This window comes from Musa acuminata, chromosome BXJ2-5 (genome assembly GCF_036884655.1).
Source record: "Musa acuminata AAA Group cultivar baxijiao chromosome BXJ2-5, Cavendish_Baxijiao_AAA, whole genome shotgun sequence".
In the NCBI taxonomy this organism is placed as follows: domain Eukaryota; kingdom Viridiplantae; phylum Streptophyta; class Magnoliopsida; order Zingiberales; family Musaceae; genus Musa; species Musa acuminata.
In genome coordinates this window covers 1,431,189-1,455,064 of record NC_088342.1, presented here as the reverse complement: position 1 = coordinate 1,455,064, position 23,876 = coordinate 1,431,189, and the positions used below count along the sequence as shown (strand labels likewise).

General features: G+C 35.6%; 2 protein-coding genes across 5 annotated transcripts; one reads left to right on the top strand and one right to left on the bottom strand.

Moving 5' to 3' along the window:
- The first annotated feature begins 1,341 nt into the window (after nt 1-1,341).
- LOC103983544 (NEDD8-activating enzyme E1 regulatory subunit AXR1) lies at nt 1,342-10,414 on the top strand. Of its 2 annotated transcripts, none has more exons than XM_065107774.1 (14): nt 1,342-1,474; nt 3,280-3,452; nt 3,528-3,691; nt 4,734-4,844; nt 4,976-5,055; nt 5,266-5,416; nt 5,518-5,611; nt 6,180-6,268; nt 7,580-7,653; nt 7,731-7,851; nt 8,142-8,227; nt 9,672-9,755; nt 9,854-10,034; nt 10,115-10,414. In XM_065107774.1, exons 1-14 carry the CDS (start codon nt 1,422-1,424, stop codon nt 10,196-10,198), a joined length of 1,545 nt encoding a protein of 514 aa, XP_064963846.1. In that variant the 5' UTR covers nt 1,342-1,421; the 3' UTR covers nt 10,199-10,414. The 2 variants fall into 2 exon arrangements, with proteins under 2 accessions (XP_064963846.1, XP_009399050.2); XM_009400775.3 differs by having other exon boundaries at nt 7,731-7,893.
- A 3,199-nt stretch (nt 10,415-13,613) lies between these two features.
- Nucleotides 13,614-23,554, bottom strand: LOC135584731 (septin and tuftelin-interacting protein 1 homolog 1-like). 3 transcript variants are annotated; one of them, XR_010486730.1, is made up of 4 exons: nt 20,834-23,554; nt 15,525-15,717; nt 15,363-15,429; nt 13,614-15,143 (listed from the first exon to the last, which is right to left on the bottom strand). XR_010486730.1 is itself a non-coding variant. In XM_065107771.1 (2 exons), the coding sequence occupies exon 1, from the start codon at nt 23,395-23,397 to the stop codon at nt 20,836-20,838; it is 2,562 nt and encodes an 853-aa protein (XP_064963843.1). In that variant the 5' UTR covers nt 23,398-23,554; the 3' UTR covers nt 13,614-15,143; nt 20,834-20,835. The 3 variants fall into 3 exon arrangements, 2 of the variants coding, with proteins under 2 accessions (XP_064963843.1, XP_064963844.1); XM_065107771.1 differs by lacking the exons at nt 15,363-15,429; nt 15,525-15,717; XM_065107772.1 differs by lacking the exons at nt 13,614-15,143; nt 15,363-15,429; nt 15,525-15,717 and adding an exon at nt 16,745-17,071.
- Nucleotides 23,555-23,876: the final 322 nt, after the last annotated feature.

The following is a 23,876-nucleotide window of genomic DNA, read 5'->3' as shown; positions in this document are numbered from 1 at the left end:
TTTTAATTATTTTCAAGACAACTACAATTACGCTAGGTTTATTAATGTCCAACATTGTATCGGTTTATTTTATAATTTATTTTAGAATATAAAAATAATAATGTTGTATTATAATTTTATTGTTATTATTTAAGCTTTTATTTTTTTAACATTTTAGTCATATTTTGTTTTTTAATTGTTAGATAATAATTTTATTTTTTTAAAAATTATATCAAAGTGGACTAAAATCATGGTTTGCATATCAAGTTGAAAGGATGAAAATAAGAATGGAAAAAACACTCTAAAAAAGGAATGAAAGTCACTCTATATAAAAAAAAGTTTTTTTAAAATTCTTTCAACTTATTACATCAGGGTTTTTCTAAGAAATTCATCCAAATATGGATGTTGCAAATATAATTGGTATCAATAATTTATCGATATAAATCTAAATAATGTAATTCATTTTATACCTTTAGGAACTATATTTTATATAATTATCAAAACCATTGACCTTCCCATCTTTATCTATTTGTTCGGAGAATCTCAATTATATTTATTATAATACCTTGATTAGTCTCATATAAATAAAATTATGATTAATTTATAAGGATTTGATGAATATACTATTATAAACTTCAACTTAAATATTTTGATAAGTGATTTAAGTCAAAAAAAATTAATAGACTATTTAAAATCGATTTAATATTTAAACATATTAAGAGGACTCAAGTATAAAAGTATTATCTCAGCTTAAACCTTTAGTTAACCCATCTGGCTTGAATTCCTAAAACCTTGTTAATAAGCATCAAGATACTTTTTGTATTTATAACTTTTTTTTTTCCTTTCCAATGGTATTTGTAAGTCTTTTCTAAAATAATTGACATATTCGACTCATCAAACTCATTAACAAAAAAAAAAAAAACAATTACAAACGAGCTCACAAAGAGACCAATTGAATAAATATGCATTTAATTATCCCAACTATTTAAAATCAGTTGTGTATCTTTTGCCTCCACTGATTACATAATTAAAAATATTTAAATTATTATTTATGGTCTCAAGTAAAATCTTCTTAGGTTTTACTTTGGTTTTTGTTCTCTCTCATCTTAATACTAATTCTCACTTTTTCTATATATATATATATATATATATATATATATATATATATATAAAGCAACAATTTCCTCTCATTTTATTCTTAGTAATAATATTATATATATATATATATATATATATATATATATATATATATATATATATATATATATATATATATATATATAAAGCAACAATTTCCTCTCATTTTATTCTTAGTAATAATATTAGACATTTATGTATGCACGCTCAATGCACGTGCAGGCACAAAACGCAGCCTTCACCACCCTTAGACTAACACCTGCAGAAACCCCAAAAGAGAGAGACGGCAAAGAAAGCTCTAGACGATGGCTACTGTCGCTGCCGAGATGAAGAAGACCAAGTACGATCGCCAGCTCAGGTAACACCGGGGTCTCACCTCATCTTGCCTTTCTGTCCCTCTCCCCCCGTTTGGAGAACCTGTTTCTTGATTGCTGTCATTGTCAGTGAATTAGGGTTTAGACTTTAGAGGATCATCATCAAGTCGTTTGGATAGGTCTCAACATTGGTGCTTTTCTGTCGAAGTTGTCTGCGGCATTGTCTATGTTCATTGCTGAGTGGATGCACAAGAAAATGTCGTGGTAGGCAAAGGATTTGAAGTTGCCGAGATCCATGTACTGTTGGAACTATTTTTGTCTGTTTCTTGTTACGTATAAGTGGAAACCTGGTTCCTGGATCCCGAGAACCACATAAGAAGAGGGAAAGCTAGAAAAGGTTTTTTGTGTTGTCGATTAAATAGTTAGGGGAAACACGGATTGCAGCAGCTCAGTTATGTGAGAGAGCAAGAGAGTTGGGAAGACAAAAAATAGCAGTGGAAAAGAATATATATTGCAACACCACGAGCAGCTCAGTTATCAGGAGGTGATTCCTAACGAGTTCCTGGCTTCTCCGATCTAATTTATTCTTATAATAGGATTCAGAGCGTTAATAGGAACCTTGACCAATCCTAAACCAGAGCAGAAGAATGAATATCACCCTTAAACCCTTGAACTACTTCTTTGACCTCAACCAACTCAAATTGTCTTAATCCTACTCTCAAACCTAACTTTTATGGCTCGACTCGATCGGACAACTGACCAATTAATTTGATGGACCTAGAACCACATTGCTCGAAATGCTTAAGCCTAACTTACTAATGATACACTTATCGTGTCTTTATAAACTAATTTGATTCTTCTCCCACTTCTAATGTGTGACTAAACTTTCAGTCTTTACAATTTCTCTCACTTAAGGTTTGACATCCTCAGTTAAGAACTAATACTAATATAGCTCATAACCAAACCCTAACATGGTGGACATAGTCAAAATGGTGGTCTCAAGCGTGATGTGCCTCTAGCCCATGGATGATCCTTCTCTACTTGAGCCCCTCATCGAGCCCTATGCTAGGTTCACTCTAATACAATTTGTTATGACCTTACTCATTGGATAACAACTCATTAACTTGAGATGTCTAGAATCACGTGATCCAAAATTGACCCGAAATGCAAGTCCAATTAATGACAGTACACTATTAAGTTTTTTAATCAATTTAGTTATTCTCGCACTTTCAGTGTAGGATTAAACTGTAGTTGTTTAGATTAACCTAAGCCAAACTAACTCATGTGTAACATGCCTAATTAGTGCACATACAAGCAATTTGTGATCCATTCCCTTGTTTTGCTTCATATTTAATCTAGTTGGTGTTAAAATATATTAGAGATCCATTACTAATTAAATTATTCCATAAAGTTTTTGTTGCCGGTGTCCAGTATTTTCTTGGTATTAGTTGTTATCTAATTTTAGTACCTTGGTTGTTGTATTAAAGGCCTGACATGCTTCTCTGCTTGATTTGTAGGCTTTTGTAGACCATTATTATGACGTGCATGTTTATCTTCATGTAGCTTTGCTAGCGTGCTCTAAAAGTTGGGAATATAGGTGCATGACTGCCTCAAGAGGAAGTACAAATTGAACATTCTAAGATCCATGGATTGCTGATTCTCAACCATTAAGCTCTTCTTCATATAAGCAAATACCTTTTTCCTGAATTAGCTGTTTGAGATATTAAGCTTATAGTGTTAGATAACCTTAGTCTGCTTTGTTCGAGTTCTTGCATTTCGTTAATTGTTTTTTGTGAGTTTTAACATTTTGTTGCTTGTTTCTTTCTCCTATTTTTTTGGAAAACGACAGGATCTGGGGAGAACAAGGGCAAACAGCATTGGAGAATGCTAACATATGCTTGCTTAATTGTGGCCCTACTGGTTCTGAAGCTTTGAAAAATCTAGTTCTTGGTGGCATTGGGAGTATAACAGTTGTTGATGGGTCCAAAGTTGAAATACATGATCTTGGAAATAATTTTTTATGTATGTATGCATGTATTGTTGCATGTTGCTTCCTCTTCAGTTTCATTTGGATGTCCTAACGCATTTATATAACAGTGGATGAAGATAAGCTTGGACAACCAAAGGCAAAATGTGTATGCTCATTTCTGCTAGAGTTAAATGATGCTGTTAAAGCTAAGTTCGTGGAGGAGGCTCCAGAAGATTTAATAGAGAATAATCCTTCTTTTTTTGCTGAATTTACCTTAGTGATAGCAACCCAGGTATGCTTTTAAGATTCTTTGTGGATGCTCAAGTACCAGTCAGCTTGCACACTTTATGGGCTCACTTAACCTTGAAGTTGATAGCTCGAGTCTAGACTTAATGCAAACTAGAATCTCATTATTCAGAAATTATTCTCAACAAATAACACATAGAAATGTAGTTTATCTTGGATATGCCTCGGAAATTCATCCAGTATGAGTGCACAAAGAAATTGTAAACGATCTAGAGACTGTATAAGCTATATATGTTTATTAATTATAGAGAAGCCTCAAAGGATCTTTCATCAATTTTACAGTGTGTTTACTAGTTACAAATTGCCTAGAAGGATGTATAAGCCCAATATTGTATATCATTACAACAGTTTCAAAAGATACCATTGTAAGGATTGAGGTATGTGGACTTACATTTAGAGAATATTTTGTTGAAGCAAAACATACGAGTTATGGAAAGGCTGTAACTAAGCAAAAAGAAACTTTTATGGGTGTGGTCCTTTGTGATATGACTTGATATTTAGTTTGCATAGAGTAGTGACAATTTTTTGGATAGGTCAGGATCGCTTTGACATAACTTGTTTTCACCTTGAACTGCTCAGTTTGCATTGAGATGCTCAAGATTGAGCCAAAGTTGTGGAATTGGAGTCTGTATGATCTCTTCCAATTCAAGGTGATAGGAGTTTATCGTGTTTGTGGGACTTAGGAAGTAGGTCCACCCTATCTGAATAGCAATGTCTGATTGTGAAACTAGCGAATTGTATAAGCAATTTTACATCTTAAATTTCTCTTAAATCTGACATGGTGATTGTCGGGCATCAAGAAATATTTAAGAACATAATTATACTTCTAATAGGGAGCAGTCTATATATTTGTAGCTTTTATTTCCTTCTTGTTTGGTTAACACTGTGCTACTTCATATAATTTACTCTGTACTTTAAACTTTATAAATTGTGCTCCATGTTACCTTTTACGTACAGTATTTTTTAGGTCAATTATGAGAATCTTTTATGGTTGTTATTGATGCTATGTTTTATTTTTTGCAAGGCAGCTAATGGAAACTTCATTAATAAAGCTGGATAAGATCTGTAGGGAAGCAAATATCATGTTGGTCATTGCTCGGTCTTATGGTCTTACAGGAATGGTTAGAATAAGCATGAAGGTACCTAAAACGTATATAGATGGCTACAGACCAGACTTCCTCTCCTTTGCTAAGTACCTACAGATCTGTTTTTGATTCACAGAAGTATTTTTGTTGGATGACCAAGGAATTTCTCCTCCTAAAATTGACAGGAACACACCATAATTGAGTCAAAACCTGATCATTTTGTAGATGACCTCCGTCTCCACAATCCTTGGCCTGAGCTCATAGAGTAAGTACTTTTATGCCTTTTTTAAAAAAACATTAGTATCAAATTAACTAATATGGATGACTGAATTGTATTCAAGTTTCTCTATGTTCACTTATAATGATTATGAGACCTTTCTCTTTGTTTGATTTGAGATCTGATGATAAACGTGGATAACCATTGTGTTGGTTGAACAAGTCTGCTAAGTTCTTTATGATTGTATAATTTCTGCAGGTTCTCAAAAACAATTGACTTAAGTGTGACAGATCCTGTTATACACAAACATACACCATATGTAGTTATTCTTATTAACCTTGCAGAGAAATGGGCCAAAGAACATGATGGATGCTTACCATCTACTAGACAAGAAAAGAGAGATTTTAAGGTGCAGGATTTGATTTCTGTAGTCTTATGTTTCTCTTGTATGTATGCATCTTAGTAATTAGATGTTTACTCTTTGATTATTGTTCTCTTCTTTTTATATAGGACTTCATAAAAGCCCATATGCTTAATATGGACGAAGAAAACTATAAAGAAGCTCTTGAAGCCTCATTCAAGGTGTCAATTTCTCGAGGAATAAGTAAGTTTCTGTGTGAAACATTTACACTTCTATTTATCAAATGAATTATGTAAGTTCTAACTTTATGGTCCAGTTCTCTTCATTAAGGTAGATGATATATCTGGTAGAACTATGAAATGTCTTTCCCTTCAGTCTTGAGAATAATAATCAGTGTACTTGTTGATCAATCACTACACTACTGTAGCATAAGTCTTAAATTTTGATGGTTTGAGTTCTTTACTAGCAGTTACATGGAAATATCATAGTTGTATGATAGAAGCATTATTTGGATCTGATGGATATTTGATATATTTTCTTTGAATTTAAACTCTGTACTAGCATCTACATGGAATTAACAAATTTTTATATGATGGAATTATTATGAGAATTGATAAATATGCTTAATTTGTTTTCTATGAAACATGTTCCATTTGATGCTGCAATTAACTAAAGAGGCGGTGCCTCTAGATAATGATGCCTTCGCTGATTGTCATAAACTATTATCATAGGTCTGGCTTCATGATTATGAATGGTAATAGAATTGCTGCTATAATTGAGATGTAATGCTTGTCCTTTGTCATGCTGCTAGGTTCTGATCTGCTTCAAATTGTGAATGATAGTGCTGCTGAAGTTGATTCAAAATCCTCAGATTTCTGGGTTTTGGTTGCAGCTCTTAAGGTTAATACATTTTTGCTGTGTGTTTTCTGAGTAAAACTCTGATTCTTGCATTAAAGTTTTATAATTCATGCAATTGATATTTCTGTCTCGAAAATGAAGCAGCCTTTTATAATTAGATCGCTGAAAGGATGTCTCTTTACTGTTCGTACTGCAAACTGTAAGAAATCCACTTTGGTTTCCAGATGAGACTCTTTTGACTATTATGGTAACCTAATGTAGGTACTCTCATGTATACTTCGAGTCCCTTTTATCTGGATACTTGGTCATATTTTTTCAGGAAGAACTAGCATAACAAACAGAGAAATCATGTATGTGCAGGTGAAATTAAGATAATGAGACAGAAAATTGACACTATTTGATGTTATAGAGTTATGATTAAAATTTTGCATTTTGATTTAATTACTGCGTTATCTAGTTGGTCTTCATAATTTATATAGGATTTTGTCGACCTATGTCGTTGGTTGAAACGGAAGAGAAAACAACTGGTTACATAAATCACAGGAACTAGAACATGGTTGAAGTATATGGAGTCAAATCTTTCTGGAAATTGAAGTACAAAAGTTGGTTTATATCCTGCTAGATGGTCATGTTTTCATTAGCAGATTGTATCATCTATTTTTCATCTGCCTGCAATATAAGTGGCATCATAATGTGCATGATACATTCAAGTAGAAAAGAACATTGTGTGATGCATTAAGGATGTCAGAATCTGACTATTTAATTTAAAAGGAGAGAAACTGTATAATGTCATTTTTCTGGCACCATCTTATGTTGTCATATGGGATCCATGGGTGTAACATGATGGCTAAAGATCATTTTTAATTCTATCATTAGAACAAATGGGTGGTGAGTGAACAACTTAGGTTCTTGAATTGAAAATTGAAGATCTTTTGCGAAGTCAGTACTGCAGTGGCCTAGTTTATTGAAGGTTTTATGGTTTGATATGTATAATTATAATTGGGTGCTTTCTGGTACGCTGTGCTACTGTAAAGGACCTTTTAGCGATGAAACATCAATCACTGTAGATATTGGTGGAGATTTTGCTGCTTCTCCACAAAGAAGGTTTCTTCATTTGTTAGTCTGTAAATAGTTCCCAGATTCATTATCTGATTAATTAAGGTGATTGGTCTATATGAATCCGAATCTGTTTATATTAAGACCAAGTGAAACTTCCATCTAAAATGACGATTGTATGAATTTAAGATCACTGATTCAAAGCAAATATTGTTCCATTTCGGAATTTTAGGGTCCTTAACCTTTATCGTACTGCAATATGCCACTTCATTATTTTCTTTGTTTTCTTATTTATAGGAGTTTATTGAGAATGAAGGTGATGGAGAGCCACCTCTTGAGGGATCAATACCTGATATGACATCGTCAACTGAGTCAGTGATGAACATTACTATCATTTTTATTTAATAATACCCTTCTTTGCTGATGTAATTTCCTTTTTATGGTCTAGATGCTATGTCATCCTGCAAAAAATCTATCAAGCTAAAGCTGAGTCTGATTGTCTTGCAATGGAGCAGCGAGTGAAGAACATTCTAAAGAGGGTTGGAAGAGATCCTGATGCTATTTCAAAGGCATATGTTAAGAATTTCTGTAAAAATGCTAGAAAAATCACTGTATGTTCCTTAAAGACTCAAATTGTGACCTTGTATCTAGCTGTTCTGTTTAATTGCCTATATAATGCTGCATATGTCCCTAATATTTATCTATTGTTCATTAACTTGAACTACACCTCTAGTTTGCTTTCTCTCTTTTGATTATGACCATAAATAAATTTAGTCTTATCTGCTTTGAAGAAGAAGCTTGTGAATTATGGTTCTGTTTTCTGGCTTCATCTTATCCTTCAATATTGCCTACTTCACAGATATGCAGGTATCGGCACATCGAGGATGAGTTTACATCTCCTTGTCTACCAGAGTTGCAGAAGTGCTTAAATGATGAGGACTATAGGTGAGATGCTATGATATTTTTCACAATAATTTCGAACACATGGTATTAATGAGAAACTTTATATTATTATTCATTCGTTAATTACTATTTTTTGTGAGCCAAACTCTACACAAATTTTCTAGAAGTTCAGAGGAGACCTTTGGCCACAAGTAGTTTAGGACTGGTAGTGTGGCACAAGGATAGGGGAAGACTTAAGAAAATATAGTTAGAAATAACAATAAAATTAGTTGACTTGTGATCTGTCTGCAGTGGCAAGAGAAGATCTACGTAGCCACCTCTAAATAGTTGGAGCTATATGTATTATTTTGTTGCAAGTCAAAACCCAGGACAATCTGCTGCTCTGGGATTTTTTTTTCCTAATCAAGTTCGAGGAGAATAATTCTTTAAACTTGGGTTTTACAGAAATGCAACTGTACAAGGTGGGAAGTAATGACACTCAAGTATTCTGTGATAGTTACTCAAATATCTGGTGGTTACAGTATATTGGAAGTGAAAACTTATTGATTTGGAAACAACCTTTGCTATTGCTTCAAAAAATATTGAAGTTTTTGCCAATGGATTTTAGCCCATACTTGATTTCTCTTTTCTTTGCTTCATCTTGTGTAGAAATGTCTTTTCACCTCAAAATTTTAATGAGTTAATTTCTTGTTTGCTCTTATCCATCTTTCTTTCCATACTTGGTACTTTTTATTCAATTACTGCAAGTAGATTATATTTCCATGAATATCCATAGGTGGAATTATCCACTGCTTTACTATCATTTTAGGATCATGTTTATAGGAAGTATTTCTTGATGATTAAGCTTGATCCATTTTCTAAGAGTTCTTTTTTGTTCATCGTTAACTTGAACTTTTGCTTGCCAACAGTTTTTCTTGATGCTCTTCCTATATTTTTGCAACATCAACTTTTTTTGGTGAGTTGCAACATCAACTTTGATATAGCATAAAAATAATGCTTTAATTTCACCAACCATTGTATCTTTTATGTAGCTATGTTTGCCACTCTGTTGGTTTTTCTTCAAAAGAAAGATAAATTAACAATTTTAAACTAGGAACTTCTGGTAATTGAATGGCTCCCAACGGTGGAACTGTCTGATCAGCCTTAACAACCATTATGTTTGAAACGATTGACTAATGGGAGTGGAGATGTGTGGATATACTATAATTCAAGATGTTTTGTTTTCTATTGTCGTTATGCATTCAGTTTTGTTTCAGATCGTATCTTTGTTGGTATTACCGAGTTCTATTTGATTGCATTATTCCACCAGGAATGTTAATTTGCATATCCTTTTATAAGCATTCTTCTTGGCTATCTAAAATCCACAACGGAGAATGTTGTGAGGGATAAAAATTGCTGATGATATATGGAATATCAATAATTTAATTACTTGTATTGGTGTGTGTTAGGAGGATGTGTTTTTTGAGGAGTAATTTGCATTTTGCAGTTATGCTGTCGGCTTCTACATCTTACTTCGAGCTGTTGACCGGTTTGCTGCCAATTGTAATAGACTTCCTGGGATTTTTGATAGGTGTGTCAGTAACCTTATCATTCTGTATTTGTCAGATACTTGCAATTCTGTAATTAATCCAGCAGAGTGGCTTACAGTTGTAAGTTCATACCTTGCAGTGGACTAAATGAGGAGATTTCACGACTGAAGCTCATTGCAGTTGGTATCCTAAGCGAATTGGGATTAAATGGACCAACATTATCTGAGGATCTGGTCACTGAAATGTGCAGATTTGGAGGGGCAGAGCTTCATCCGGTTGCTGCTTTCATAGGGGGGGTAGCATCTCAAGAAGTAATTAAGGTTTGTGGATTTAGATGTTCTTGGTACGATAGATAATATGTGAAAAGAGCACTCACTTGTTTTCATGGCTTTTCTTTCAGCTTGTCACAAAACAATTTGTCCCATTAAAGGGGACGTTCATGTTCAATGGAATCGATCACAAGTCACAGGTGTTGGTCTTGTAGTTGTGATTTTCTTGTGAATACAAGTATTTTGGCTTTGTTTCAACAGATGCTTCGCGATGTATTTGGACCATATTCTTTTTCGGTCCCCAACTTCTCCTTGTAACCATGGCATTGGCATTTGCATTTGCATTTGTGATACAATCCTTGACTCGGCACAAACTTATAAGTAGCTTGCTGAAGTTCTAAGGTTTAAAATTTCACCCATTGGTTGAATCATGATACTATGTTTGTTTGTTATGCATGATTAATGTTCTATTCATTATGACTTTTAGATCATTCTCGTGCAGCTATTAGCAAAACATTTGTATCCAATTATAGGGATGATGATGTGCCGTTGCGTTGGATGGTATTGTCTGTCCATCTCCTGTCTGTGATAACAGTATCATGCATTCATTCATTCATTCATACTGGATGGTTGAGAATCAGCTTAATGGTATTTGCTTAATGCTGAATCATAAAGAAAAAAGATTGATTGAAGACCACAGATGTGCTGCTTAAACACTGTCCTTCATTTCCATGTACATCCATTCGTTTCAAAAATAAACTGAAACTTACATATTAATATTAATAGAAAATGATCTTAAATTTATTATAAAACAAAAAAATGCAACGAAAATAAACTGTAATACGTTCGCTTACGTATCTTTTTCAAAAATAAACTTACATGTCTTTTTCAAAAATATTAATTTCGATATAAATATCGTAAATATTTTAAAATAAAAAATCAATACAACCTTTTTCAAGAACATGTTATAGTGTGAAAGTTTTATTAAAGTACGACAGAGGAGGAGATCGGGAGGAGAATGAAAATTGAGTTAGGTGTCCATAAGATGTTTTAGGGAGACCGACTCTTTACGGATGGGCATACAAGGATGTCGCACAACTTAGACAAAACTAGCTAAGTGCATGACTGATGCTGTTAGAGTGGGATAAGTATACTTAGAAACACTTGACATGCAAATGTAGATGACCTAGTGGGGCTGCATTGAGGGCAGCCAACACATGTTATCGTTTAGGGGAAACATGCGTTAAGATGTAGAGAAAGGAGTCGCTCAGAGAAATAAGCATCCAAGATTAGCATTTAAAAGAATTATCAACTCTTCACATGAGAGGCACCACAAGTACAAACAAGTTGAAAAGAATGCATAGCATACAAATGTTCAAACGATTGAGTTCGAGTTATGGTTCGGCGTCAGTAACCAAACTTGATGGTGCTCAAGGTAAGTAAGGTGCTTGGCAAAAGATGAGACCGTGCAAGGTAGAATAGATTGCTCAATGATTGAAAGATTATGCAAAACTCACAAAGGTGAGAGGCATGCAAAGGCTTAAATGCTTATGGATTGTCCGTGACCATTCCAAAGCGAATGAAACTTGACATCATAGAACATTGAAACTTTCTCTTCGACGGGATACGTCCACAGGAGGTTGAAATGTACAACAAATTCAATATATTGCTAAGCCTTGAAGGGTGCAATAGGGGTTATGACGAAGAATTACAATCTAGCAATGCATTCGCGAGCGCAGAACATCATTAAAATTCAAAATTCAATCGTTAAAAATAATATTATTAATTAGAATGACCATGTTTATGTCTATCCATTATGAAACTCTAGCAATTTTTTAATACGACACTTCCTAGCAAAGAGATGATTATGATATTTTCTCATTGAATTGCCCATGATGGTCATGTTAAAACTTATAATTTAAAACTGATTATTAGTATAATAATGTAAAAGTATTAAAACTTATAATTTAAAACTGATTATTAGTATAATAATGTTAAAACTTAAGTTCGCATTACTACAAACTAAACCATCAAAATATATAAGTGGTCAAATAATCGATCGACATTTTTAAAATTTTAATATATTTTCAAATTCGATGATAACGGATGGTGATTAATTCAAAAAAAGCGGACTATGTCAATTTTCAATAATGGTTTACATAATAATAGTATAAAAGGATAGTGACGTATATAAAATATTTAAATATTTAAAGAGATTATTAAAATTTAGTGGAACAAATATGTTTTTTTTTAAAGTAGGAAGGATAGATATAAAAAATTCATCTGACCATTACAAATATTGAAATACACAAAGATAAAAGCAATAAAAATAATTTAGATATTTAAAATTGTATTTTATAATTCATATTACCATATGAAAGCAATAAAAAAATTCATTTTTTTTCAAATTCAGCAGTAATTAAAGTATTGACAACATCGGAAAAACAAATATTTCCAAATTCTCAAGGGATTTGTTAAATTTTGGAGCTATTTTTAATGTTGGAAGGTAGATATTAAAAAATTCATATTATTAAACAAATTCAAAGTATTTCAGATGTTTTATAACTTAATTCATAGTTACTAATTTCCATTAGAAACAGTAATCACATCTGAACAAACACAAGAATCACAGGGACTCTTCTCCTCTTACATGTCTCTCTGTCAACTAAAAGTATTTATTTATGGATGCTAAAATTATGCTGCAACAAAAAAAAAAAAATCGTGTTCTTACTATTTATAACTTAGAACTGCAACTGCTGGTTAAAGATCAAAGCACACAAAATTGATGCTATCTAGCAAAAAGGATATAACCACAATTTTGATAAATTTGAATTAATACATTGTGTAATTGGTTCCCATAATGATTATTGTTCCTTTTATGCCAAATTCCAAATTATCAGAGCCAGATAAAAAGAGAAACTATATATGCATCAAGCAAAAAGGAATCAAAGTCACCATAAGGCTTTTATTATCTTCTTTCTACACCAAAGCGGTACACAAACAATAAAAAAGAACAGCTAGTTAAAAAAAATAGGCTGATGCTACAATATCTCAATACATATTTTGATATAAATGAATACCAAAGGTTGATGCATCAAATAATTTTAGGATTTGTATAAAGTGATCACTTGTTTGATTGTATGTATATTATGAATCCCCAGTATACATATATACCTTAAAGGAAAACTCCCTCAAAGACATGTAAACATATTAATACATTTGAGGATCTTGAATCAACTTCAACAGATCTATCATTCACAATTTGAAGCAGCTCAGAACCTTACAGCATGACAAATTACATCTCAATTGTAGCACTAATTCTATTACCCTTCATATTCGTGAAGACAAACCTATGAGACAGTGTCTCTTTAGTTTATTGCAGCATCAAATGGAACACATGCGATGTTCCATAGAAAGCAAATTAAGCATATTTATCAGATTCTGGTGATGATTCTATCACAATAATTGTTAATTCCGTGTAACTGCTAGTACAAAATTTATATTCAAAGAAAATATATCAATACATCCATGGGATTCCAATAATGATTCTGCTATGCTATTTCCATGTAGAGACTTATGCTACAGTAGTAGTCGATGATCAACAAGTTTGCAGATTATTCATCTCAAGACTGAAACGAAAGACATTTTATAGCTCTACCAGATATATCATCTACACCATGGTGAGTGCAACTGAACCATAAAGCTACAACTTACATAATTCGTTTGATAAATTAAACTGCAAATGTTTCACACAAAAACTTACTAATTCCTCGAGAAATTGACACCTTAAATGAGGCTTCGAGAGCTTCTTAATAGTTTTCTTCAATTATATTATGCATATGTTCTTAAATCCTGTATAAAAACACGAAACAATAATCAAAGAGCAAACATCTAATGATTAAAGACATGGATACACTAGGGATGTTCAAATTGAATCGGAAAACTGAATCAAATCGGAACTGAACCTGTTCAAAACCGATTGGGTTAGGATCGATTCACCAATGGTTCAGTTTTAAAGACTATAAATAGTTTTGGATCGAGGGTACCTTTTATTAATTTGGTTAACTGATTCGAACCAAATTTAATTTAAGAGATATCAATCCGGTTGAGTTTACTATCCTAAGCTCTTAACCGGTTCAAACCGATTAATCAAACTAGCCCAAAGACCCAATTTTACAAATGACATGGGCTCAATTTTACAAATCTTGTTGTGTCGCACAACTGAATCAAAATTTCAATTTGATTCAATTGAATTGAACCTGCTCATTTGAAAAAAAAAAAAAAAATATATATATATATATATATAAATTATTTAAAATTATAAATTGATTAATCAAATCAGATTAATCGATTTGAGTAGGTAGATCCATATCGGTTCCAATTCGTACTACCTTATTTAAATCGAACCGAAAAAATGATTTAGATCGATTTAACCCTTAACAGTTCAATTCGAATTGATTTAAATACCCTAGTACATACTAAAAAAACATAAGCCTACAGAAATAAAATCCTGCCCCTTAAAGCCTTTCTTTTAGATAGCAAGCATCCATCATATTCTTTGCCTCATTATTTTCTGCGAGGTTAATAAGAATAACTATATATGTCTTATGTTTGTGTATAACTGGATCTATGACACTTAAGTCAATTGTTTTTCGGAACCCTTAAAATTATACAATAATAAGAATACATAAGGGTTATTGATGTTTATCATCAGAGCTCAAATCAAACAGAGAGTAAGGTAAGCTCTCGTAATCATTACAAGTGAAAAATAAAGAAACTTAAATACAATAATAAGTCAACCGTGTTTGTTCTTTTAATATTTTTTAAAAAACAACATAAAATACTCACTCTATGAGCTCAGACTGAGGATTGTGAATTCAGAGGTCATCTAGAAAATGATCAGGTTTTATCTCAATTATGATGTGCTCCTATCAATGTTAAAAGGAGAACTCACATGGTCATCCAAAAAAATTACTTGTGTGAATGAGACAGATGTATGGAGACTTAGAAAAGGAAGCAAGATCTATAACCATCTATATACTTTTTTGGTTACCTTGATGCTTATTCTAACCATACCTGTAAGACCATAAGAGCATGGAATGACTTGATATTTGCTTCCCCACAGATCTTATCCAGATTTATTAACGAAGTTTCCAATAGCTGTCTTGCAAAAAATTGAACATAGCATCAGCCAATAACGACTATAAAAGGTTCTCATAATTCAACATAGAACACAATTTATAAAACTTAACCTACAAAAAAATATATGAAATGATTAGGATGCACAAACCAAAATCAGCCTTACATTGACACAGCAATGTGGAATAAAAGCTATAATAAATAAATAGAACGCTCCCTACCTGAAAGAAAGTCCATTACCTGCATAATTTGTTTAACTCACAGGTCTCGGCAGTCAGAATTCTTCCTAGTACTGAGATCTCACTTGCTGCAGGTCAAAAGATTCGAGTGAAATCAGACAACATGCTTTGAGGATGCATCTTTCGTGTGATGGGCAACTAAAGTTATGCAGGTCTTGTGCACCTTGCCCTTGCTGATGATGATGGAAAGCAGACATGGACAGTGATGAAGGATGTCAAGGTTGTCAAAGTGGGGGACTGAGGTGAGGCTAAAACAACACAAAGTGTATCTGCAATAAGATCCTCCCCTTCTTCTCACTGCCATGGCCTACTGCTAGTTTAATGCAGGCAATGTGGGGGTGAGAAGAATGACATTGCTGAGACAGAAGAGAAACCTACCATGAGACTTCGTATTCTTCAGAAATTATTCAAGACAAAGAGTGCATTAACCACCATAGGTTGACAGTAATGGAGAACACCAAATAATAGGATTCCTGATTCTCCTCAGTAAAATTTGTTTTTAAGACACACGATAATAAAGCCTCGTTTACTTGCATCATGTAGAATGTCAACTTATACCCTGTCAAGATAAATTCTAATATGTACTTCATGGCTCAAACAACCATCAGATTTCCAAATAACCCTTGAAAATCCTAAAACCAATTACAGTGTTCCCTAAAATATAACACATTCTGTAAACAATTGAGTGGCAACATATTCACATGAGGCAGCAAATTGATGCATGTAGAAGCATACAAGTCAGACCTTATTGCAACACTTATTCTACAGGAAGATAGAAAAAGTCAAGCATGGCAGCTAGCACTGAAATCAGACTGACATCACAGTTATTTACTTTAGAACAGTGGCATATCCAGCAACTACCCACAGCCCAGCAGCTACCAAGTCATGTAAATGAATTAAACCCTTCACTTTTACTAGACCTTATTTATAATTAAAGTTACACAAATTACATGAGCTTAATAGATTTATTGTCGAAACTTACAATTGCAACAGTTTCATTCCATTCCTTTGCTTCCAATGAATAAAACAGTGATTTAAAAAGCACTAGGCGCCAAGGTCCAAAAACGCCCGAGACGCTCGTCCAAACGAAGCGAGACGTTAAAATATAAAAATATATAATATAATTAATAAATATAATTATTTAAAATTTTAAATAAAAATATGCTATTAAATTAAGAAAATCTAAGATACAAAATCAAATGTCACATTAACAAAAAGTTTCAAAATTCAAAACAATAAAATTTTACATCAAAGTCATTCATCATAATCAATATTATCGTCATTTTCACACAAATCATCTTCATTGTATTTGTCCTTTTTCTCTTGTCCTTCGACTCCTTCCTCTTCATCAAAATATGTTTCATTCTCTATGTCTTCAACAATAGCAGGAGCCGAGCTTGATACTTTTGCACTCATTTTTCTCTTTGTTATCTGTCTTGTATATGTTTGTAATTCTCTAGCACTTGAAGCTCTTGTCACATTTCCCCATGTCAATCTATCATCTTCAAATACAAGCTCGTCTTCGGCATCTTACAAGTTAGCACTCATTTCTCCTATTAATCACTCATTTGAATCATCAATATCTTGCAATGAGATTGAATCAATTCTATTTTGCAAATCATGACGAGCCTTCAAAGCTTGATTATACTTTATGTAAACAAGATCGTGCAATCGTTGATGTTCCAACCGATTTCTTCTCTTCGAGTGAATCTGTCATGTCATATAATTTAAAAATATATTAATACATCTATCTAAATAAATAAATTAATTAAAAAAAAATATTTAGTGATCCTTATATGCTCAAAGACACTCCAGTTTCGCTTACAACCCCAAGCACTACATGTCAACTAAATACTTTGATAGCAAATTGTTGTACGTTCGGGGTGGAATTTCTAAATAGACTCCAACATTCAGCTACAAAATTTATGTTATTATTAGCAATAACATAATTACATAATATATATGAAATTAATTATATCAAATTATTAATACATGGAGACGTAGTTGTCCTGGATCAAACGGCCATTGGAATTCCAAAAAGATCTTCGGCATTTTTATATAAAAATAATTCACGAATAATCTTATCTTGAACCTCAAGGTTGAGAACTAATCTTACAACGCACTGATATAACCCATCCAAAACTTCTGCATCAAACCTAACAGATTTAATCCTATAAAAGAATTCAGGGTTCAAATAATATCCTGCTGCATGTAAGGGATGATGAAGTTGACAATTCCATCTTTCGTCAATGATTGTAAAATTTTTTTTATATTTTTCTTTATTTTCATTAAAAGACCTTTTAATCGTCTCCTTTGCTCTATCCATAGTCTCATAAATATATCCCATTGCAGACTTATTTTCATTATCCACCAACCGAAGGACTCGAACAAGAGGGCCCATTACCTTTAATATATAAACTACATGATTTCAAAAGGATGACATTAAGATGATATCAGTAGCTCTCTTGCCTTTTGCTTCTTTTGCCCATTTGCTTGTCACCCATTTCTCAGATTATGTTTTTGATGATACACGCTCTGTAGTGTCAAGGATGAAGTAGCAAATCGGGTGACACTATGTCTCACTAATTCTTTGTTCCCTGTAAATTCTCTCATCATATTCAAAGCCCCAATATGATTATAAAGAAATCCAACAACAAAAATTGCCCTTTCTAGAGTTTTCTTAATGTCTAAGATCTTTCCAATATCCTCCAACATTAAATCAATACAATGTGCTGTACATGAAATCCAATATAAGTATTGTCTTTTTGTTTCAAGCAATTTACCTGAGATAAAGGATAACAAAAATGATAAGACTAAAGAGTTTAACACATTTAATTGAAGATAAAATAATTAAAAAATTCAAAAGATGAATATTACCAGCTAATACATAGTTGCTTCCATTGTCGGTTATGATTTGAACAATATTTTGTTCTCTAATTTCTTCCACGAAATTATCAAGTAAATTATATATTTTGTCTCTAAATTTTACAAAAGATGAAGTATCTATTAACTTCACAAACATAGTCCCTAAAGGACAATTAATCATAAAATTAATTATACTCCTGCGTCTCGTGTCAGTCTAAACATCTGACATAATAGAGCAACCATGTGTTGCCCATGATTCTTTATGACTCTTTAGTAAGTCATTTGTATAATTCAACTCTTTTTGCAACAATGGAACTCGCATCTCATAATAACTTGGAGGTTTTAATCATGCGCCATAACTTCCAATAGCTTCAATCATATCCTGAAAACTGTCTAAACGAGTTGTACTAAGGGTAAGACCAGCCTGATAGAAGAAGCGAGCAATGTGCTGAATTGTTCTTCCTCTTATTTCTTTATCACAAGCATCACTTATATTTGTTTGTCTAAATTTTGAGCCTCCTGTTTGCCCTTGTTGCTTCTGGGATCCTTGAAACATATATAGATCCATCGATCCTTTTTTATCCTTCCTAGTACTCATAACTTCCTTTCCTTTTTTATCGTATACTTTTTTCCCACTTGGGTTAATACTCATAGAATAATCTTCTTCTTCATCCCTGAGATGTTCAATATTGTCTTCTGGTAAATTCCCGTAAGATTCATTCTTTTGTGTCTTTTTTTCATTCATATAACTCAGCAACTCTTCTTTTACCTCAGGTGGACACTTTTTGCAAGCTGCTGTATTCTTGAAATTTCCTACTAGATATTATTTTGCACGAAAAATACCACCTCTAGTAATCTTATCGCAAAATATGCAAGTCACTGCATTAGGATCTTTCGGATCCTTCATATAATTATACTTCCATGCAAGATCTTTTTTTGATGCCATTGGAGACTCTATTGAGTTGCTCTGTACACTTGTCATTTATCCTGAAACCTAACAATAATTTAAAATAAATAAAAATTAACAGTATTAAAATCAAAATAATATATTATTAATCTAATAAATACAAATACATTACTATTACTAGTATATAGTATACTGTTGACAGTATACAGTATATTGTTGATAGTATACTTTCGAAAGAAGAGAAGGAAGAGGAGTGTAAGGGAAGACCAAGGGTGCAGCGACAACGGTAAAAGTGAGCAGCGACAACAAGAGCGGCGAGCGGCGACAGTGGCAACAGCGAGCAACGGGAGCGATGACAGCGACAGCGAGCAGCAATAGCGTGAACGCGAGTAGGGTTAGGGTTGGGCAATGGCAGCTGATATCGGTGCTTTAGTTGGTTCGATTGAACCAACTAAAGCACCGGAGACCGAACCAGACCTAAAACGCTGGTTCGGTCGCTTGGTTTAACCCAGGCCTCGCTCGAGCCTAGGCGCCAGGTGCTTCGGGGGAGGGCCCAGGCGGCGCCTCTTTGAAGCGCGTCGCCTGGAAGTGAAGCGAGGTGCTCGGGCCTCGCCTCGCCTTGCCCGAGCGCCTATTGAAATCACTGGAATAAAACATAAAAGGAAGAAGTGAAAGTAGATAGAACGACAATTTGACTAATCCTTCCAAACTTTTCATATAAACAAATTACTAAAGAGTTTCCTCAAACTATCTCCACTTATAAACAAATGTAAATAGAAATCATCGTAAGACAGCAACAAGAAACTCCAAATATGAGTCAAGGTTAGACACAGTTTGATGTTTTACCCAACCAGACAAAATGAGCGATACGTACTAGTCCGGATAGGACCATCCCCACTCAAGTATCCAAATCATAAAAAAAAAAAAAGCATACTTTAGGGATACTTTAGGCTCGCAAACGCTAACCCTCTTCGCCCCAAACACTAGCCCTTAGCGTTTTGCCCCATGCAACAGCCCGTTGTTGCCTGTCATGCCTCACCAAGCAGTATTCCTTATCCTCTTCTCCTCCTATTCTTCCTTCCTCCTCCACAACCTCCGCTACCATCTCTCCTTCTTCCTTTTCCTCCATCACCTCTTCTTTTCCTTCCACTTCCCCATCCTCTTCCTCCACCTCCTCTTCTTTCTTCCTCTTCCCTCCTCTTCCTCCATTTTCTTCCGCCTCTTCCTCCATCGCCCCATCCTTTTCTCCTTCTTCATAAGACAGTGGTAATTTAAGAGGATTCTTAGGAACAATTATAACTAGGGTGCCAAATCACTATCGTACATAAGCTAGTGAAAATCATAGCTCAAACTTAGGTTTTAGCAGCAACAGCAACAACAAAAACAAGCCTTAATGTCCCCCGTACTTAAGTTTTAATCAAATCTTAAAAAACCAAGAATAATTTAGGGAACAGAGAAATAATGAAGCTGTACATGAACAATGAGTACCATCATCAAGGAGCATGTAATTATTTAGCACAAGGATGAATCAATTTCCAGTTAAATTCATTTGGCATATATTCAAGGTAAGAATGACAGCTAAACTAATTCAGGCAAGAATCCAAAAAGAATGAATAAGCAACATCATCAGCTTCATCCATTTAACTACATTACATCAACTCATCAAAAGACATTAAAGCATCAGGATTGTAAGGGAGTACATTCAACGACGAGCGGCATTCTGATGCATCTCCAGCAACTGTGTGAGCGATACAGCACTCCATCTCTCAGTTCCCTCCTGGACTTGTGCATAAAGCAGTTGCTTCACTGAGTCTATACAAATGCTTACATTGCCAAAGCCATATACAGGGAGACCATTATAAGATCTACCAACTTTGGGTAAGAAGAGGAGGCCTTGCTCCATTGCATAAGCCTCAATAGATTCCTTAAAGCTCATTTCATGCACACTGGACATACCATTTACATGGACTGATGAATAAGCCGCTGTCTGCTGCTGTGCTTCAAACTGTCGCTTTTCTGTAGCTCTTAGATAGCTGACATTCTCTCTAGCACCAGGTTGCACCACTTCCATGCCTTCTACAGCCTGGTTCATCATATCCAAACCTGCACTTAGGAGCATTCGAATCCGCTCATTGGCTAGTAGTTCTGCTGGGAAGAGGCCCTTCCAACCCATATACCACTGCATCACTTCATTGTAGTTAGGATTTGAGCACAGCCAATGATATAACACTTGCTGCCACTTGCTGAAGAAATCAACCTCCAACATGTGAACCATATGGTGAATTGGGATCACAGATGCCCACATCATCACCCAATTAAACTGATCTAAATTCTGATTAGCTGGGTTCACTTGAAATTCCTGCAGAGCAATCCTTAACTTTGGAACAATATACCGCACCATCAGATCCTCCCAACTAGCTGCATCAAAAACATCCTTCCATGGAGAAAGTACAGCATAAGCTGATGCATCACTTGCATGCCAAACGTGAAGAACACTACCTAGCTTGTAGTGAATTGTTTGGTATAAGGTCTCCAATCTCTGTCCTAGCAAGGGGAGCCATGGGTGAACCCAAACATGAATCGGAACAGTCTCTCGACGTGGATCCCATGTCTCAACAGCAGCCGTTAGCTTTGGCATAACCACATTCTCCAAAACTGACTGCAGAACCACCGGAGGCAGTAACCTTTCCCATGCTTCCAAAAATCGAAGCATTGGCTCTGGATCCCTAGCCTGCCATGTGTTAGTCCCCGATATCCTCACTGCAGGGAGAATAACCTCGCTGACCAGCTGAGCATAAGGAGAAGCAGTCGAAAGACTTTCGGAGAAATCATGAGGTTGATCCCCTTGCAACAAGTCCCTCCAAGATGATATAAGACTCATGCCATGCAAGGGATTCTGCAATGGCTCCCATCCTTGAAAGACACGGAGCAGTAAGGGGTATGCAAATGCACAGGCAACACAAGAGATGTTGCAGAGCTTGTAGTCCTCCCTGAACCTCTCTTTAATGTCTCTGAATGTAGCCAACAGTGAATCAAGTGTCAGCACCCCTGACAAGTTATCGTCTTTCACCCTTTCTAATACTCCAGCAATCATCTCCATCACTTGTAGCTGCTGCCTCTGTCTCATCTCTTCCTTCAAAATCTTCTCTTTCTCCATCTGCAAGCTAACCACCTTCTCCCTCTCCCTCCTCAAATCCCGATCAAGCTTTTGTATGTCAACCTCGGTAGAGTCCACAATTAGCCTCACATTATACTGGAGCTCAGGCATGGGCACCTCATTCTCTTTCATCTCGTCCTCGGCATTCAAATTCTCCAGACTCATCAAAACCTTAACTTGTGGTCCCCTCATATCAAGAACCTTCTGGACAACCTCGATACCTTGTTCCTGCTTCTTGGCAAGCAGCTCATCTGCTGTCAAAATTTCAACTTTCTTCTTCCCTTGTTTCTGCTTCAACCACCTCTTTTCCTTTGAACGTCCGGGCAGTACTGAGGAGGCCGCCTTCTCCTGCAGTGGTTCATCCAGGGCTGGCAATTTGGCTTCTTTGTAGTCATTGAACCCCATTCCCATGTTCTTTGGACGGAGCTTCGCCTCAATTGGGGCAACAATACCTTGCTCATTCTTCCCCAATCCAGATCCTTCCTTGTACCCCATCATCTTCATGAGCTTAAATCCTATGCCCTTCGTGTAAGACTGGAACTTCCCAATCTCGTCCGCACCTGAAACGTCCCTTTTCCCGAGGGGTTTCTTGGCCGTCTTCGATTTCTCTCTCTCCCACTCCTTCTCCTTCTCCCGTCGCTGCGCCCCTTCCTTGATTTTCCTCCCAAAGGCCGTCGGGAGGAAGCTATCCTCGTCCTCATCCTCATCGCCCTCGGGCTCCTTTTTGTCGGCCCGGAACCCTAAGCCATATCCCAGCCCCTGGCTAAGATCAGGAGCCTCGGCGGCACGGTTACCCTCCTCCTTGAGATCCCGATCGATTTCCTGGTTGGGCATGACGGTACCGGTAGAGACGAAGCGTACGGGCTTGGAGAGGTCGGGCTTGGAGACGAGGTCCCCCTTGCGGCGCTTCCGGGAACGGCGGCCTCCGCCACCGTCGGAGTCGGAGTCGCTGGATCCAGCGGCGAAGGCACCGTAGATGACGTCGTCTCGGGTCTGGACGGGGCGCTCCTTCTTCCGGCGATAGTAGAACTCGCCGCCGATCCACTCACCGCCCTCGTAGTCATTCTCCATTCCGAACCGTTCCAGCCCCTCGTACTCGTCGCCCATGGCGAGAGGACTTCTCTAGGCTTCCCTTCTCGGGACTGGTCTTCCTGGAAGAAACCCTAATCCTTCGATCGAAGCGGAAGCAAAGGCGACCACGAACCAAGCCCTAATTCTTCGGGTATGATTCTAATTCTTCGGGTAGATTTACTTGTTCCCGCCACCGACGTCAAGAGGCAGCAGCAATAAGCTTCTTTTACGAGGGTCCCAAAGCGGCCCCCTCGTTTCTCTTTCCAGTTACCGCAGGGGTAAATCAAACGGGTACGGTGAGAGACTCGGTCCACGACATAGCGTCAGATCACGGCGATGTCATGCCACGTCAAAAACGGAGCGGACGAATCAGCCGTGACACTTTTCGTTGCCAGGGCTATGTGTCACCACGTCACCAACTTTGACCCATGACTTGGGCGATGACGTGGTCCATATATGTGGGACCGGGCGCATGCATGGCTCCATCGGCCCAAAAAAAAAGCCCATACCTCTAT